This window comes from Opisthocomus hoazin, chromosome 13 (assembly GCF_030867145.1).
Source record: "Opisthocomus hoazin isolate bOpiHoa1 chromosome 13, bOpiHoa1.hap1, whole genome shotgun sequence".
Classification (NCBI taxonomy): Eukaryota; Metazoa; Chordata; class Aves; order Opisthocomiformes; family Opisthocomidae; genus Opisthocomus; species Opisthocomus hoazin.
In genome coordinates, this window is record NC_134426.1 from 15,177,773 (window position 1) to 15,194,297 (window position 16,525).

General features: G+C 48.7%; 2 protein-coding genes across 15 annotated transcripts in view; both read right to left on the reverse strand.

Moving 5' to 3' along the window:
- Positions 1–1,296: 1,296 nt before the first annotated feature.
- Positions 1,297–14,216, reverse strand: ANHX (anomalous homeobox). 2 transcript variants are annotated; one of them, XM_075434347.1, is made up of 10 exons: positions 13,748–14,216; positions 12,707–12,977; positions 11,947–12,071; positions 11,586–11,709; positions 10,141–10,327; positions 9,525–9,657; positions 8,950–9,251; positions 8,114–8,264; positions 4,608–4,695; positions 1,297–2,681 (listed from the first exon to the last, which is right to left on the reverse strand). In XM_075434347.1, exons 2-10 carry the CDS (start codon positions 12,950–12,952, stop codon positions 2,589–2,591), a joined length of 1,449 nt encoding a protein of 482 aa, XP_075290462.1. In that variant the 5' UTR covers positions 12,953–12,977; positions 13,748–14,216; the 3' UTR covers positions 1,297–2,588. The 2 variants fall into 2 exon arrangements, with proteins under 2 accessions (XP_075290462.1, XP_075290461.1); XM_075434346.1 differs by lacking the exons at positions 8,114–8,264; positions 13,748–14,216 and having other exon boundaries at positions 12,707–13,176.
- DEPDC5 (DEP domain containing 5, GATOR1 subcomplex subunit) overlaps positions 14,173–16,525 on the reverse strand; it is a 48,141-nt gene continuing 45,788 nt past the window's right edge. For all 13 annotated transcript variants that reach the window (XM_075434333.1, XM_075434332.1, XM_075434336.1 and 10 more), the window contains 2 exons: positions 16,344–16,426; positions 14,173–15,457 (listed from right to left, as the gene is read on the reverse strand). In XM_075434333.1, coding sequence (XP_075290448.1) covers positions 15,162–15,457; positions 16,344–16,426 — 379 coding nt within the window. In that variant the 3' untranslated portion in view covers positions 14,173–15,161. The remainder of the gene's footprint in view (positions 15,458–16,343; positions 16,427–16,525) is intronic.

The following is a 16,525-nucleotide window of genomic DNA, read 5'->3' on the forward strand; positions in this document are numbered from 1 at the left end:
ACCTGCATTCCCTAACATGGGCTGTTTTCTTAGAAAATGATCTATTTAATTTTGAATGACAGGTACCTAAAAGTTCTGTACAGGTGGAGTAGTGTTAATCTCATTTTTGTCATCTTCTCTGTCAGGGAACAGCACTAAATGTTTGAAAGGAACTGGAAGTACGTCTCATTGTAAGATGCATAGTTGCTCTTTACTCCAATATATGTATCTTCAACAGCAGGGAAACGTAATCACCCTGGCTTTCACCCACACATATTACATACCATTGACTAGCTAAATCATAGTAATCATAGTGACATGTCATATCATTAGGGGTGAGAAATAAAGTACCTGATTTGGGATCTCATACAAAAATCTGTCAAGATCCAGTGTGAATTTCGCTGTCGGGCTGCTGCTCCTGCCCAACAGCCGTCTCATTAGCTGGTGCGTGACAGCGTCGTGTTTTCTGCCCACCACAGGCCGCAGAGAAGATGCAGCTCTCGCCCACCACAGCGCAAACGCCTCGTAAATGGGTTTTACGCGTCGCGGCTGGCACGGCGGTACCTTCTGCCTACCGCCAGCAGCAGCAGCTCGGGCTGCAGCCGGCTCCCGCCTCTCAGGGGTTACCTGCCGCTCTGCCGCCCCTCTGCAGAGCCCCCCTCAGCCGAGCCGCCCTCGCGGCCCCTCCTCACCCCGCGCGGGCCGCCAACGGCCGCCGCGCGCCCGCTCCGCTGTTGCTATGGCCCGGCGGGAGGCGGCAGCCAATCAGGAGGCGGCAGGATATATTTGTCGCTGTTGCTACCGGCGCGGCGGACCAATGGGGAGGAAGCAGGGAGGCGGCGCGGGGCCGCCGCAGCGGCGGGAAGAGCGCGTGGCCTGCGGAGCCGGGAGCTCCCGCAGCAGCAAGCAGAGGGCGGGCTCGGCGGGCAGCGGGACCGCGGGCTGCCGGCGGTCGCGTTCCTCGCTGGGTTCCGGGGGGACTCCTTTCCTCCCCGCACGCCAGCCGGGGTTCGCCCACGGCCCCGCTGCTGAAGGAAATACAGGTGAACGTGAGCGCAGCCCTTCCAAGCACCGCTTCGAACGCAAAACCCCCGACGACAAGGAGGTGGCACTGCGCCGCCCGAAAGAGCCACCAAAAGAAAGAAGGCAGCAGGGTCTCAACGCGCCCCAGTGTGCCCAGGGCACCTGGTGCTAGGGTTTTAATACACAAATAAATACCGTACGTGAATAATCACACTCTTACCTTGAAAAACGAACCCTCGAGAAAGAGTCAGTCATAACCTTTATTTGCTAACTTTGTTACAAAAGGTACTGGAGGCAGGTACACTCTGCATCTCAGGGCGGGAGCTTGGCAAGGATTACCCTTTTTGCAATACAGATTTTAAAAATAGGAATAATACTTCAGGAAAATACCCAAAAGACTGCCCAGTGACTTACAGCATTAGTTTCAAACCTGCATCAAGGGCCTGCTTTGCTGCTCGTGCCCTAACACTCTCATACGCAATTCTGCTTCTCAGTCTGCGAGAGGAAGAAAGGGAACAGCGCTCCTGGTCCAGGAGCAGGGCGGGACGGAGGAGCAGAACCGGCGGCCTCGAGGCTGGCCTAAGTAAGGAAAAGTGCTGGGCAAACGGGATGGAGCTGCGCATGCTCCCCAGGAGAGCTGCAGCGCACCAGCTCACCCCCACGGAGTAAGCAGCCTCCAGCCAAATACAGCGTTAGCCCCACGCTTACTACAGCGTGCAGGAAACGGAGCCTGCGCGACTCACGCCGCTTTGCAGGGCGCTCGTCTGAGTAGGATGCGCTCGCCTGCCGCTGCCCGGAGTCCGACTGCCGCAGGCCGCCTCGGGGGTGACACCGCTGCCTCGGCAGGGCCCGGCCGTCCCCGCCCGGGGACTGAAAATGCATCAAAAGGGTTCAGCGGCTCCCGCTGCCTCCGTTCATCCTTCTCTCCTGGGCAGAGATACAGCCAGCATTCAGTACTGACCACACCAGTATGCTCTCCCCCAGTCCTGCAAGAGCATTGACTTGAGCACTGAAAATTCTGCCACGCTCCAGTCTGTGTCATCTGTGACACTACTGAGCATGGAACATTCCAGAAGTTACACCCAGCAGCACAACAGAACTGCAGAGATGAAAAATAGCAGTATTTCACCAGCACTTAGCTGAGACCTTATTTTCCAGGCCTGAGAAAAAGTTATCCAATATCCACTGCCAGGCAATGTAACTAAATTTTACTCTTTTTGAGCACAGGAGCTTCATTTACCATCATGATGTAATGAAGGACTCAGATCTGACCAGTGCTATGGGTAGAAATATGTAGCTGCCACGGAACCAGTGACTTGATATTTTTAGCATCTACAGTGCAGCTTCAGTCTGCTCCAGTAAAAACCTACAATCCACAATGCACCTTTGGTCTCTTCTATCCTTGGCAAAATTCTTAATAAAACTGTAACTAAAATGAACTTTGTAACCATTAGAAAAAGCCTTCATCCTTCTACCTCACACTCTCTATTCATCTCCATATCAAACCCCTCATTCACTTAAAAAAAAAAAAGGATGGGGTGTTTCCTGGGGAAGTGCCGGCCATGCTGAGCATCTCTGCAGGCAGGTCACATTCGTCCCCCAGCTGAGAACTCAAAGAGCAGCCATGCGGCCCAATACGTGTCGTTGGTTAACGGGTCACCAACTGGATCCTCCAGGACCTGAAAGACAGAGGAAGGAATGAAAGCTTCACCAGAAACGATCTTTAATGGTGCCGTTGATCGCAGTGGAAGAGCTGCTACATACAGTAGCACAAGACTGTGCAGTGAGAGGGAATGTCAGCAGTGAGGACTGCTTTGTGCAAGAAGGGACAAAGTCCTTGTTCTCCAAGTTCAGGTGGAGTAATCCAACTGTACAGGATGTGGGTGTAAAAGTGACAAACACAATCCATGCACAATTCAACTCTCAGTAATTCAGAGAGTCAATTCCCTTCCCTTTACCCACTGGCTCCTATAAAAGCAAGCAAATGACAGAGGGTAAGACCAGGATGAAATAATTAGGGAGTGATCACCTGAACAAGGAAGCTCTGGTCAAGGACAGAAAGAAATGTCTCCAGAATGAATTAACTTCTGTTTGTTTGCTTGCTTGTTTTGTTTTACTCTTCTCATTTTGCCTCTAATGGGATGCACGACCTATGAAAAGCAAACTGAAAGTCCCGTGTGGACAAAAGGAAGTGTGATTTCTGCACCCTTGTGGTTCAGACACAGGAACCAACCATCTGCGTATTCCTGCAGCAAGCCCAGGGCAAGCTGATTCAGCAAGAAACAGAGTGCCCAGGAAGTCTGTAGCATGCTGTAAAATCATTTACCCATTCAAGCTCTTCCTTTTCCTACAGCACACATTAAAACATGCAAAAAAATTGTTCTTCTGAATTCCTGAACTGCGTATTGTTACAAAGATTTGAAGATGTCCCCTTCTGACATCTGCAGGCGCCACATGGTACCTTGCTCCCCAGCCCCCATTGCACAGAGCGTCACGTTTCTGTACCACTGCAAAATCAGTGCAAGAATGCCAAACAGCAAGATGAAAACTCTAGCTAGAGACTGCACGCGCTGGAAATCTTAGAAAAGACTCATTCATTATTAATACCCAAAGCTTTCCTACTCATCTGGCTCACATTATGGCTGGTAAAAAGGCCACTTTCCAAGATACAGATCTTTATATTGATGTTTTCAAAGGCTCAGAAGAGGTTCTGTTACTGCCCTCAGAGCTGCAGCCGCTTCCCATAAAGAGGCCAGCGGTTACCATCTCCTGCTTTTCAAATTCTCACTTATAAAGGTTTTCTCCAGCAGCTTACATTGCAGGAGAAACAGAAATGGATGCTAACTGATTGGTAGACTAACACACGCGAAGCCAAAAAATAGCTCAAAGTAGTTTAGATAGGGCTTTGTTGGGTCCTATTTTTAAGTAACATTTAATTCACAGATGTGCTCCCATCCCCTTGAAAGCACCAGATTTCTAATGTCTATTCTCTGATGCCTTAAAATCACCGTAAGAAGGCATGCAGACTGCATCCAGATCATGGAAGTAACAACTTTTATCGTTTCCTGTAATAACACTGCTCTGTAAACTGGTATCACCTATCTCAGAGCAGTGCAAAATCCCCTCTCCTCAGTGATAACGCAGACTTGGAAATGAACATTACGTGAAAGACTTTCAGAGGTCTGAGAGAGCAGTCACGTTCTGCAGAACCCTTCAGCAGGAAGGACCCTCAAGCAGCCATCTTGCTGGTGCCTTCCTTCCCCAGTGCTAGGCAAGCCCTCCATTGCTCAAAATATAAATGACACTTTGGATCTGCGCAGGTTGCTCTGGCCACCATTTCAATGACAAATTTAGTAAAATCAGGGTCTGATAAGCAAACCTAGTGGAAAAAAACAAAACCACCTCTCCTTCTAGCATCTGCAGGATGCTACCCAGGGAATGGCCAGCTTTCTCTGAACTAGATTCCCAAAGGTATGCTTAGATCAGACAGACATGTTTCATACTTAACATGATGTGAGTTTTCACATCTCCGCTATGAGAGCTACAGCTGGATGGTGTGTTTAGGACAAAGCTCCTTTCTCTGAACATTAGGTGTGTTCTGTTACCTGGCTTTGCCCCAAGGTTTGGCTTTCTTCCATGCAGGGTGCAGAAACAGGTGGGCACTGAGGCTTGCCAAAGACAGTCTGACACGAACTGAAAGAAAATATGATAAACAAATGCAATTGTACTTATGCTCTACTTACCACTTACTGTAACGTTTTGCAGCAGGACAAGAGGAGCTGCTGGCAAGACAATTCATTCAACAGAGCGCTGTTCAATTGCCTGCAAACCCGCCCCATTTCTCCAAATTCTTAGGGCCTGAAAATGCAGATTCTGCACTGGGAGGACTAGCATGACCAGGAGCAGTACACAAGAATGACATCTCGATTTGCCTCTTTCCGTATGCCCCCAGAACACTCTCCATTAACAAGGAGATGTCTACCAAAATGCCTCCTTCCTGGAACATATTTTAAAAACACAGATCTCAAGAGTCAAAACAGACAAACACGTGGCTTCAGACATAGCCACAACATTGGCTACAATTCTACCATAGCTTTTCAAGGCCACCAGTCGAGAGCCTGGGGACATGGCTTCCCTACCCACACCTCCCCTGAGGGCTCTGCCAACCTCTCGGAACAGGGCAGAGTCTGCAGGCACTGGGTCAAGTAGGAGACAATGGGTACTTGATGATAGGACATTCTCTTCCTTCATTACCAGCTCAAAAGTTCTCTATCGTCCAGCAACACTGCCCGTACCACTCCCAGGAACAGCCCAGGGTATGAGCAGCCATACAGGCCCAGACCAAATGGTGCCAACTAACAGAGGACAGGAAAAAAGTAGAAGAAAGAGGGCAAGTGTCAAGCCATCCTTCCTTGGAATGTCTCCCAGATTCCAGCAATCAGTCTTGGGACTCCTCTGCTGGAGGCTGCATTCAGGCAATTACATTTACTAACGACAAATGGACTCAGCCCCCTGCCCCCCCCAGAATTTGTGTCTTCCTTTTTCATAGCCGACTTACAGTGACATGCACAATGCCCTTAGCAACAAATTCTGCTATTTAATTAGGCAACATGCCAAAAAGTAGCCTCCTTTTGTGCATTTTGAACTTGCTGCCTGCCAGCGTGGGGGTGCGGGGTTATTCGGAGGGAGCCTAGCAGCAGGAGGATTCCTAGCGCTCTGAGCTGGAATCCCAAAAATGCAGGCAGCAACGGTAAGCTGCAACGAACATCTCAGCACTGCTATTTTCCAAATCAATATGCTGGCTCATAAACGCAGTCTGTCTTGCTCCATAGAGTTGAGTGTGCTTTTCTGTTCGAAGTGGGAGGCACAGGAGAGTTATATTCTGCACGAACCATTAGCTGGGCTACATTCCACCTGTCCCAGCACAAGGAGTGAAGAGGATACACCACCACCGTCTGTAAAGGCGAGCATCTGTTTGGTGTCCCGCTGGGACTTCCAGATCGCTAGCTGGATCAAACCCTCCTGTCAGGCAGCAGGAGCAGACGGAGACAGTCAGCTTCCAGCCCGGCTCCCCCTCACACTCCCACCTCACAGCCCTGTAGATCATAAGAGGTTTGGACACAGCCCAAGTCCGTAGGATCAACTGTAAAAAGCCCATGCAAGAAATCTACAGGAACCGTTCTAATGAGCTTTCAGGCCAAGTCCTTTCTAGGTAAGCACCTTTAGAACGAGCCAAGCAGATTAAGGGCCCTTTGGGTGGCTTGTAGCTCCACCTCTGCACTTAGAAAGCAGGGAGCCACAGGTGCTGTCAAGGCAGTGAGAGCATAACACTACGTCCACTCCAGGTGGGTGGCCTTGGATATATCATTTCCTTCTCTGTGGTTTACTCTTATCTGTAAAGCAGGGGTAACTTCCAGGACAGGAACACTCATTTGCCTTACAGTTTAAGCTGTTGACTCCTCCATGAGTCCTCACATTAGTGATGCTCATTGCAACTTTCTTGCTAAAGATGACTCTGGTGACCCAATACTTCTCTCCAACCCAGGAACGCTGCTAGAGGGCTCTGCCTGATAGTAAAGGTGATCCTCATTCATTGCCATTCACTGAGCAGTGATCTTACCCAAGACTACCCACGTGAGGTCTCCTGGCTCTCTAGAGAGAAATTGCAAAAGGGACAAGATGCAATTGCAGCCTAAGCATCATTCATTTCTAAAGAGATTGACATTCCACAGCATTCATGGGATTTTGGGGAGTTCAAGGTTTTGGGGGGAGCTGGACCAGGCCACTGAACAGGCTTTACGAATAGAGTTCACATAACTATATCCTCACCAGCGAGTGTCAACGAAGCAGCAAGTCCTGCCCCTGCCAGGAATACGATAAAGGGTGTGTGGATTCCTGGCACAACTGACATACCCAGCAAGGAGACATTCACCATAGATTTCTTCTACTGGTGGAACACACTTTAAAAATAAACATGAGCTCACTCTAGAGTCAGAACATGCAATTTTAAATCCAGCCAAAATATCGCCAGCAAGCCTCACTGATCTTTCACGATCTTTAGCCCCTGTTGAAAACTACAAATCCTGAAACACAGACTGAGGTGGGTTTACAATGCCCAGAGCTGAGTTCTCCCCAGCAATTCAGAGCGAGGAGTCTGACATCAGTGTGAACAACTGTAGGCACCAACCCAACTGGGAAACAGCGGTAAAAGGCAGAAATGTTTTCAGCAAGGAAACGGGAGGCAAAAAACCATCGATCTCTATCTCCAGTGAATCACTGCCTTCCCTTGTCGCTTGACAAGCTGCAAAGCCTCTCCATGTCTCTGCTTCCTCATCTATCAAGTGGGAATAAAGCTGCTTCTACCCACCTCTGACATATATTGACAGTGTCAAGCAGAAGGGTTATGAAATGGGGCTACTGCTCCTGCTCTGTCTTGCAGATCAGTAAATGAGAGGAACCTCATAATGTCTGTTTGGCAGTGTTTATTTTTATGTGACATTATGGAAGTTGTGTAACATATGGAAGATGGCACAGATTTTTGTTGTTTTGCATTCTGTGAATTTATCTCGTCCCAGAGAAAAGCTGCAGTCTGAAACATGTTACAGGTGGAAAACAGAAAGACAGAACAGTGCCTGTCTTTCTGTCTTCCAGTTTGGAAATTGCACTATGGAATAATCTTGTCATGAGGTTGTGAAGCTACAAAAACTATTTTAGGAAAAGTACGGGCCCTATCAACCCAGCCCACATAATCAACTCTCACCAGACCAGTATAGGTCATGATTTTCTGCCAAAAAGAAAAACAGACAAATAGCTAAACCTGCTTTAAAGAGAGGGGTTCAGATCTTTTCTGATGTGGCTGGTCCCAAATCTCCTTTGCACTACACTATGAAATACATATACACTTATACAGCATTTCCCATTTCCCATGCACAGATATCTGCAGATCTGCAAAACATGATGGACACAAGGAGAGAGTTGGCACCCCGGAACGAGATGCATCACCACATTTTTTCTGCAACCCTCTTCAACAGGGGGGTCAGGACAAGGCTAGGCCCACAGCATCATTGGTACTCCTGCCTCTAAGCAGCCCTGTGCTTTGCGCTCCCTTTACCTGTGGGGAAGAATAGACTCCAGGGTCCCTAGCTGTCCTTCTCTAAGGATGATGCTTTCAACGTCTAAATCTGACTGCTGAATGATTCTTCCTGAACTGGCCTCAATACAGCCACCTTGAGGGACTCTGCTCAAGGGAGCTCTGATACCTGCTGAAATAAATGCTCGTATTAAAGATGATTACAGACAATATGTCCCCAACCTCTGACCCAGCTATTCCTCCCCTCTTTGCTCCACGTTCACCAGAGGCTGGGTGAATGGCAGTCATGGCACTTTCTGTTCTGTAGACCTACAGTAAAAGCAGGCGGACATCACCTATGTATCCTACCAAGGCTCTTCTGAAGTACGGGGAGAAGCAAAGAGATGGTGGGAACACTAAACACGATTGGACAGGAAGAAAACAGAGGAAGACAGAAAGAATAGCAGGAAGGAGAAAAGAAAGTGAGAGCTGTGTCACAGTTAAGAAGTTCCCAGACTCTGCTCAGGCAATCTCTTAAGAATGACAGGCATTTAAAAACCCAGAAGCTTGCAAGGTGAGCAGACAACACCTGAAGGGACTCTTCCAGTGGAAAAGCTAAAAGGAATCCACCTTGCTGGCAAAGTACGATCGTATGGAAGGAGTTACAGTTTAAGCAAAAGAGTAGGTAAGAACGCTTGAACACCTTAAATCAACAGGTTTTCTCACTGAGCTCACTGCGGGAGCAGAGCTCACAATAAGCCCCGCTCCCATTTGTCACGACATCGGAAGGCCACGTAAGAGAGCAAGAGCGTTTACAACAAAGGGAAGAGAAGCTTGAAAACTCTTCAGGTCAACGATCCGGGTGCAGCTTTACTAACCTTCTGCACTTGGGGTCCACATGGATCCAGAGACCCCTCTGGTGCTGGAAGGGGCCTGCCACATGGCCAGCTGTTGATCCGGGAAGGTCAGGGACCCGCAAGGGCACAGGAGAAAGTTACTCAGCTGGAGGCTGGCATCAGCACCGCTTGCTGCTTCACCAGGCTGCAGGACAGCAGAGTTAAAGCAGGTTCCTGGCTCCAGCATAGCCTCGGTGCAAAAAGCTACAGGTTGTTCAGCGCTGCGAGTGGTCAAATCAGCCTTGCCGGCCCTCACTTCATACAGCTCACTGCTCTGCATAAAGCTGTAACGATGGAGAAAATAAATCAGCCAGACATATTGCTTTGCAAAGAGGGGGGAGCCCCCAGCTAAACCTTTGAATCTTGCCCTTGACAGCTAGGAGATTAACTGCTAGATGCTCTGACTGCCTGATGCTGGGCAGGGACCATTCCCATCTATGGAGCCACGACTCCTAAGTCCTGTCCCCTGGGAACCGACATGAAAGTCAGTTCCACGAACAAGTTTAAAGGTTTCTTCATCTCTGAACTATCACTGTAAAGACTTTTTCATACATCACCTGGATTCCAGCATCTTTAAATAAGTTCCTTCAGGAGGCTTATCCAGATCTGCAGCTGACTGCTCCCACCCTGGGTCACAGGGCATGAGGGTTATCTCCATTTGCTCAGAGCCGACGTCTACACAAGATCCATCTGAAAGGTGCAGGCCAGGAAGGTGAAGGAACACTAATAGTTGCTCCAAAAAGCAATGAAACAAGTCTAATTTGCCAAATGCAGCAAGACCCTCTTTTTCCCTGTAACTGAAATTTGGTCAAGATCCTGTGAAGGGGCATGGGAATACCGGGTTTTACTGGAGTACTGCCCTGATCCCAGAATCTGAGAGCTAAAACCTGCTGCCTCCCATGTATTTGCTTTCATTTGGTGCCCCTTCTGAGACAGGCATCTCTTTTCACCTGTCCTTGCACATGCCTTGTCACCGCTTGCTCCTTCTACGGAGCGACAGCCTCCAGCCAAATAACGAGGCACTCCACCAAAGCAGAGTCCTCCCATGCCCACTCGATCCATCAGCATATGGATACTGTTCTGGAGAAGGGATATCCTTCCCTTCTTGAGGGAATTTAAAACTGTTTTTCAGCTTTCTGGACCACATCCTAAGCCCATCAGGAAGAGACAAACCTGCAGATTGTGGAGGGTAGGATCCTTTATCCTGCTGCTCCTTTGTGGGGTAAGTCAAAGCCCTCTCAGGACACGAGTTGTTGAGCTTCTCGGTACGAGGGAGGCAGGATTTTTGACGTCGTCGATAATTTGCAAACCAGTTATAGACCTGAGTTGGCTGCAGGTTCACATCCCGAGCCAATTCCTCCTGCAAATCCAGGTGCAGGGAGGGATTGGGGAAAAAAAGAATAAACCATATCTAAAGGCTTTTCCTTTCAGCTCCAAAAGCAGCCCAGCAAAAGAGCTTTCAAACCCAGAGCCATTTATTCATTAGGTCTCCAATAAGTCTGTGTGGAGCCCATTCAGGAGACCGATTTATAAACTCAGAAGAGTTGCTGGAAAACACACCTTCCACTCTGCTCCCCTAGTCAATTTGTTTACCAAAGGAAACCATTTACTGCTATTTTATATCACTATATTTAAATGTAAAACCTCACCAAAGCATGCTCTTTCCACAGTGACAGATTCATATCACTAACATGACACTAATGGGATAAACACTAATGCATTTACCACATTAAATAGTTTTCACAAACTGGGAGCAGTATAAGCATCTGTATGATGTTCACAGACAAATTTCTGCTGTATTAAACTACTTGTCAAATAACAAGATCACATAAGCAAAGAATGTAGTGGGAAATTAATGTGTAAGTTATCATCGTATCCTGACCTTTTAGGACTTAATTATGCTCCCAATTCAGATTTTTTTTTTTTTAATAAAAATTTGGAAGTTGTTGCTGCTTTGTGAAAAGGGTGCGAAATAAACCAACTTCACATTGCAGAAATATTCACTAGGCAAACCCGTCTCACACGAGAAGGGTGTTGGAACCATTGAGCACCACCGAGGCAGACTTTAAAGCCTGAAGCTTTCACCTTGCAAGGCAGCAACCAAAAGTATTACTGAATTAACTCACATCACTTTCATCATAGATTTGTCCCTGTCCAAGTAAAGTGGATACATACATACACCAACACAGCCTACCATTTTTTCAAATTCTATGAATTTAATGTAATAAGTCAGTACAAAATATCTTCTGGTAAGCAAAGTAGAATTTTATACGTGCTATAACTCAGTCAAGTCAGAACTATTTATCACTATAATACAGCTCTCTGAGTGACAGCTGTTTGCTGCCTATGCTCAATCACTACAAAATTAGAACTGTTAGAAGCCCAGCGAGGAACTTACTTCCCCTCATCTTTTTTGTCCAAAGCAAGTGAAATTACTTAGCATGAACTGGACGATTTTTTTAAGGAAACCTTCAGGGAAAGATCAAATATGGGGAATCCCAGCCCCACTGGGGCTTCTGAAAAAAAAGGGTTTAGAATGAAACTGGTTTTAGACTCCTGATCACAGAGTTCTGCTTTTCTGTGACAAGGAGACTTGATTGGAAGAAGCAAATCCCTACCCGCTGCTCCTTGTTTGGATTTGTTGTCACCTCTGCAGCAAACCTGTGCAGTTGCTGGCGTACTTCACCTGAATAGTTTCGATTCTTTAACCCTTCAGGACAAAGGGAAATAGGTGGAGGATTCCTGTACACAGGAGAAAACAGGATTAAAAAGGACCCAAAGAGAGTCATTCACTTTCATGGGAATTTTCTCAGCTTGCCACGAGCAGTCAAAACGCAAAGAAAAACCAAGCCCCGACAAGCGGTCGTCTTGAGATGCAAAACCAGCCTCTGCATCTCTACCCCCTGCATCTGCTAACTGCAACAGAGACAAAAAAAAAAAAAAAAAAAAAAAAAAATCTGTTCCCCCAAACCACGATACCTCTTCCTGCAACGGAATTTCTGCAGTGGTGTCAGAAAATCCGTGTGGTGCTTCTCCATAACCCTTCGGTAGTGAATCTCATGCCAAAGCTGCACCAGCTCTTCCTTCTCTTCTGCCTTGCAGTACTGAAACAGAACAGTATGTAAGCAAACCCTTTCCAGGCAGGCAGTCAGGGTTCCTATAAAGGAAAAAACCCTCAACAGCTAGCAACTTACTCAGAGATTCCTACTGGTTTGACAAAGATGGTAGCGTTATCCAAGCATACGGCTTGCTGTACCTTTTCTAACGTACACAGGGAGTTGCCTGCCTAACTCCTTCTTTCCCCCTGGTGAAAAGGGCTACGTGACCAGGTCCCCCACCTCGAGTGGTGCCATCTAGCCTTCCTCATACCTCCCCGTCCTGGCAAGCCCTCTGAATTTGGCCTCGCCAAGGCTTTTACTTCTCTTAAGTCCTAAGTTTGTGAAAAACTCCGAGAACCACCACACTACGGAACAAAAATCCTGCTTTCCCAAACCACAGTCAACACCATAATCACCCAATTACCTTCTTCCCCTTGGCTGATTAATAGCAACTGCCTGTAGCAAAGGCTTGCTCCTGCGTTCCAGGCCAACCAGTGCGCACGTATCGCTTTCCGCTGCTGTACACCAGCTGGAAACGCTCCACGTGCTGCAGTTCGGGTACCTCTGCACTAACAGCTCTAACTACTATTTTTCTAATACTGGTTTTTGTCTCCACAAAGAAACAAAGAACACATCCCTACCTCCAGGAGTCTGCAGGCTGTGTCATGCTGCCCGTTACGGATATGAACGAACACACAAGCTCGGACAACGTGGATGTTGGTGAGAAAATACATCTTGTGTTTGCATCCCATGATGGCTGCAACCAGCTTCTCCAGACTAGATGAGCTCTGGAGGTCCCGGCAAAGCTGCCCTGCTAGATCCAGCAGCCTGGCCGGTGGGGGATCCTTATTCTTATTCCTGTTTAACATGGCCATGAACCGCTTCATCCTTACGTCCCGTCGGAAGCCTTTTCTATGCAATGCACAAGGTTGTGGTTAGATAAAAACTATTCTCTCCTATTTTTAGCTTCTATGGTATGCTTTTTTTTTTCCTAAAGGAAAGAAATTCACTGTGCTGGTAAAAGTAGCTTGAAGACCTCAAAACACTTCAAATAAATCTAGGCTTTCAGCAGCCCTGAAACACTAAAGCCACACCAGGTTTGTAGCTGGGAGAAGTGAGCTCAGAGACACCTGAAACTTGTCCCAGAACTCGGAGGCTGATGGAGGTGGCCGAAGCGGGGAACGGCATGCTGGGCTGGTCCCCGCCGTCCCCACGGCCAGGCCCTGGGGTGCTGGCAGCGCGGCAGCACCCCACGCACACACGGGTGCCTCAGGACCGCCGCTCCCGCCCGGAGCGGGTGCCCCATGCCCAAATCGCGATAGGAAGCTTCACAGCCACTCCTTACAGGTTAAAGCCACCAGAACACTAATCCCAGAGACGCCGGTGAAATCAGTGAGGCTTTTTCTCCAACATGGCAGCAGGGCCAGAGGGAACTTGCACGACGGTGGGGAAGGGAGGCCGGGGCGATGCCCCCCGTGCCCGGGGGTCCCCTCGGTGCCACCCCACCCCCCGGCCAGGGCACAAAAGGGGGAGAAGCTGTTGCATACCTGGAGCTCTCTGAGGCAGGCACAGCCCGGCGGCCCCGTCCGCCCCCTCGGCCGCTTCCTCCCGCGGCCAAGGGCCCGCCCCGCCGGGCCCCGCTGCCCCCGGGCCCCGCTCCGCCCGCCCGGCCCTCACCTCACCCTGTCCGCAGGCCTCGGGCCGGGGGAAGGAGCTCCGCAGCGGCGATCCGGGCGTGCCGGTGCGGGGCCGTGCGCGGGCGGGGGGCTGCGGGGCTCCCCCGCCCCCCCTCAGCTCGGCCCGACACCGCGGCTGCTGCGTGCACAGCTGCTCCCGCAGGAAAGCCGAGCAGAACCGACGGCAGCAAGCGGCTTCCAGGGTAGGGAGCGGATTCCGAGGCGTCACCGGGGATCAGATGGGCACCGATTGCTCTGACACGCTTCGAGGAACCGCAAGCAGAGGCACGCGGCTCCAGCCAGCTCCTCCAGCCGGGTCCAGTCCAGGGGATAAAGCTGAAGCAGTGATGATTTTGCTTGAATCGGGTCTGAATGCCACGGTGAATGTGTTGGCCCTCTGCGAGGACAGATCGCAACAGACACGATCTCGCAGCAGCAAACAGCCCCCCCACGCACAGTGCCTCCGGGTGCCGGCCCAGCACCCACAGCTAACGAGCTCATGCCAGGTCCAGGTGCCCTACGCAAGCTCTCTCTGCAAAGACAAAGCCTACATACTGGAGCACAGGCATCTTCGTTTAGCTGCACGCAGACATATCCTAAAAATCTGCTCACGATCCCCTGTTCCTCCAACCGGCGGCATCTCATGTTCAGTTGCCCTTGATTTCTCCTTGGGCTTGGATGCTGGCCTTGCAGGACAGTAACGGGCTTCTTGCTTCTGCTGCACGACACTGGTCTAGAGCCAGAGCTGGGGACAAAAAGTCCTGGGTGCTTAAAGGACAAAGCCCCACCATTACACGCTGAGCATTTCATTATCATGCTGGACATAAGCAGCAGTATCTCCTTTTGGCAATTCTTCTCCTTTACGCCCCGATTCTGTATTGCTGTCTGGAGTCACAACAAAACATCAGGTCACTTGATTTTCTGCATTTTTACTTATTTACATGTATGAAATTTAACAAGTCTCTCTCACATTTTATCTTACATATTCACACAATCAGGTATACCTCGAAAGGGAAAGAAGCAGGCTGCTGTCGGGTACATCAGATGCAAACAGCACCCATCAATTCCAACGCCGGTAAGCTGCTACCATCACACTCTGTACTGAATATAACTGCCCTTGAAAACCATTTGCACTCTCCCTCCTTTACTTCTGCCCTAACTGAAGTTTTGGCAATCAAGGACTGCAGCTACGTGAAACCAAGCTGAGGTCAGATGATAGACATTGGCAAGCCAAGAGCTCAGATTCTTTTTCCAAGGGCTTAATCAAATTCTGTTGAATATCAACAGCAATATTGATTAGGTCCTCTTGGAACCTCAAGACAAATCCAACCGAGAGGCTCTTTTCCAGTCATCCCTCACCTCTGCTTCCTTGCCACAAGGTAAAGCTTCTCGCTGTCTCCTTAAGAGATACAACCCTACTTCACGGAGCGCTAGCATGCATCTTATCTAGACAATCAGTCCAGAACAAAACCAGCCGGCTATCTTTGTTCCAGCAAAAGTCCGTAAAGTCTTTCAGCAGCCGATCAGCAAACTTCTCGTCCCCAGTGGCACTGGACCGCCACGTTTTCGTCAGCATGGTGTTGTAGGCCCAGTTGTAGCCAATGCGCTCTTCACAAAACATGTTCTGGTTGGTGGAGCTGGTGGAGTTGCGCCGGCGTCGCTGCTGCCCGCAAGAAAATTTCCGCTTGGAATATGGCAGCTGCAAAAATACTGTCCCTGGAGGAAACAGAGAGAACTTCAAGTCTTAGGCAGACCTAAGTCCCTACAACTGGTGGCCGACTCATTAAACTCCAAAAAAGAAACTGGACTGAGTTTCATTTAATTGCCTTTCAGCAAGATAAAATGGGACATGGTTCTCCCTCTGCTTTTACATGCTACTTCTTCCTGCAAATTGCAACACTGGGAGAGAGCACACTTAGTCCTGCCTTTCTCTTGGCAGAAGGGAATGAAGCAAAGCTGTAGGCTCGGATCCATCTCTTTACATCAATTTCCATTCTCCTCTGCAATTTTCCAAAAGCTCTCTTCCCGTCATTGTCTCATGTCTCAGCAACCCCTCTGATCATACTACGTTACATTACTGTAATATGCCAAGCATGGAGCTTAGTTAGAAGTGCTGATAGATCACCAACATTTACAAAGATGTAATGAGATAATAATGAGAGCAAATCAATCCTAAATGCTCTATCTGCCTCCCACACAGTGTGTATGGATAGAGCTGCATCTACAACTGACTTCAGCATGAGAACAGAGCACTGACTTGTCCCAACACCTTTCCCTCCTTCTAGCTTCTAGATACACATTTATTTACACTGTACTTGGAATAAGCTCTGCCTTATGTTTTTTTTTTTATTTCTCCATTTCCTGGAAAGAAAAGTTTCAGAGACACTATAAAGCAAGATTTCAAACCAATGCTGTTGATGAGCAGCAACACTTTGTGCTTTTCATGCTGCCTCCACAGTTCTCTTGTTTGTGGTGGCTAATACAGCTACTCGTCATCTGACTAGGGACATAATGGGGACCAACACCACTGGCACAAACCACAAACTGCGTAAAATGGTTCTTAGCCTCCTCTTTATCCCAGTGCCTGCCAAATATTGCTCACCTGTGACATGGATGTACTGGGGCTTGTTCTCAGCTGGGAAGTTGAATGCAGAGGCCGAGTATTTATCTTGCACAAATCCGAACCTGGAGAAACAAACACCAGGGAATTAAAACAAAACAAAACAAAACAAAAGAGCCACTCCAGCTAGGATTCCTTCAGCCCAAGGCAGGGCAACCAGGGAA

Bases quoted from the DNA above. Each gene is read 5' to 3' on its own strand.
- ANHX (XM_075434347.1), bottom strand. From the start codon at position 12,952: ATGAAGCGGTTCATGGCCATGTTAAACAGGAATAAGAATAAGGATCCC. The intron at 12,072-12,706 runs GTAGGGATGTGT...GTTCTGTTTCAG, and splicing joins CAGCCTGCAGACTCCTGGAG to TACTGCAAGGCAGAAGAGAA. The intron at 11,710-11,946 runs GTATCGTGGTTT...TCCTGTGTACAG, and splicing joins AAATTCCGTTGCAGGAAGAG to GAATCCTCCACCTATTTCCC.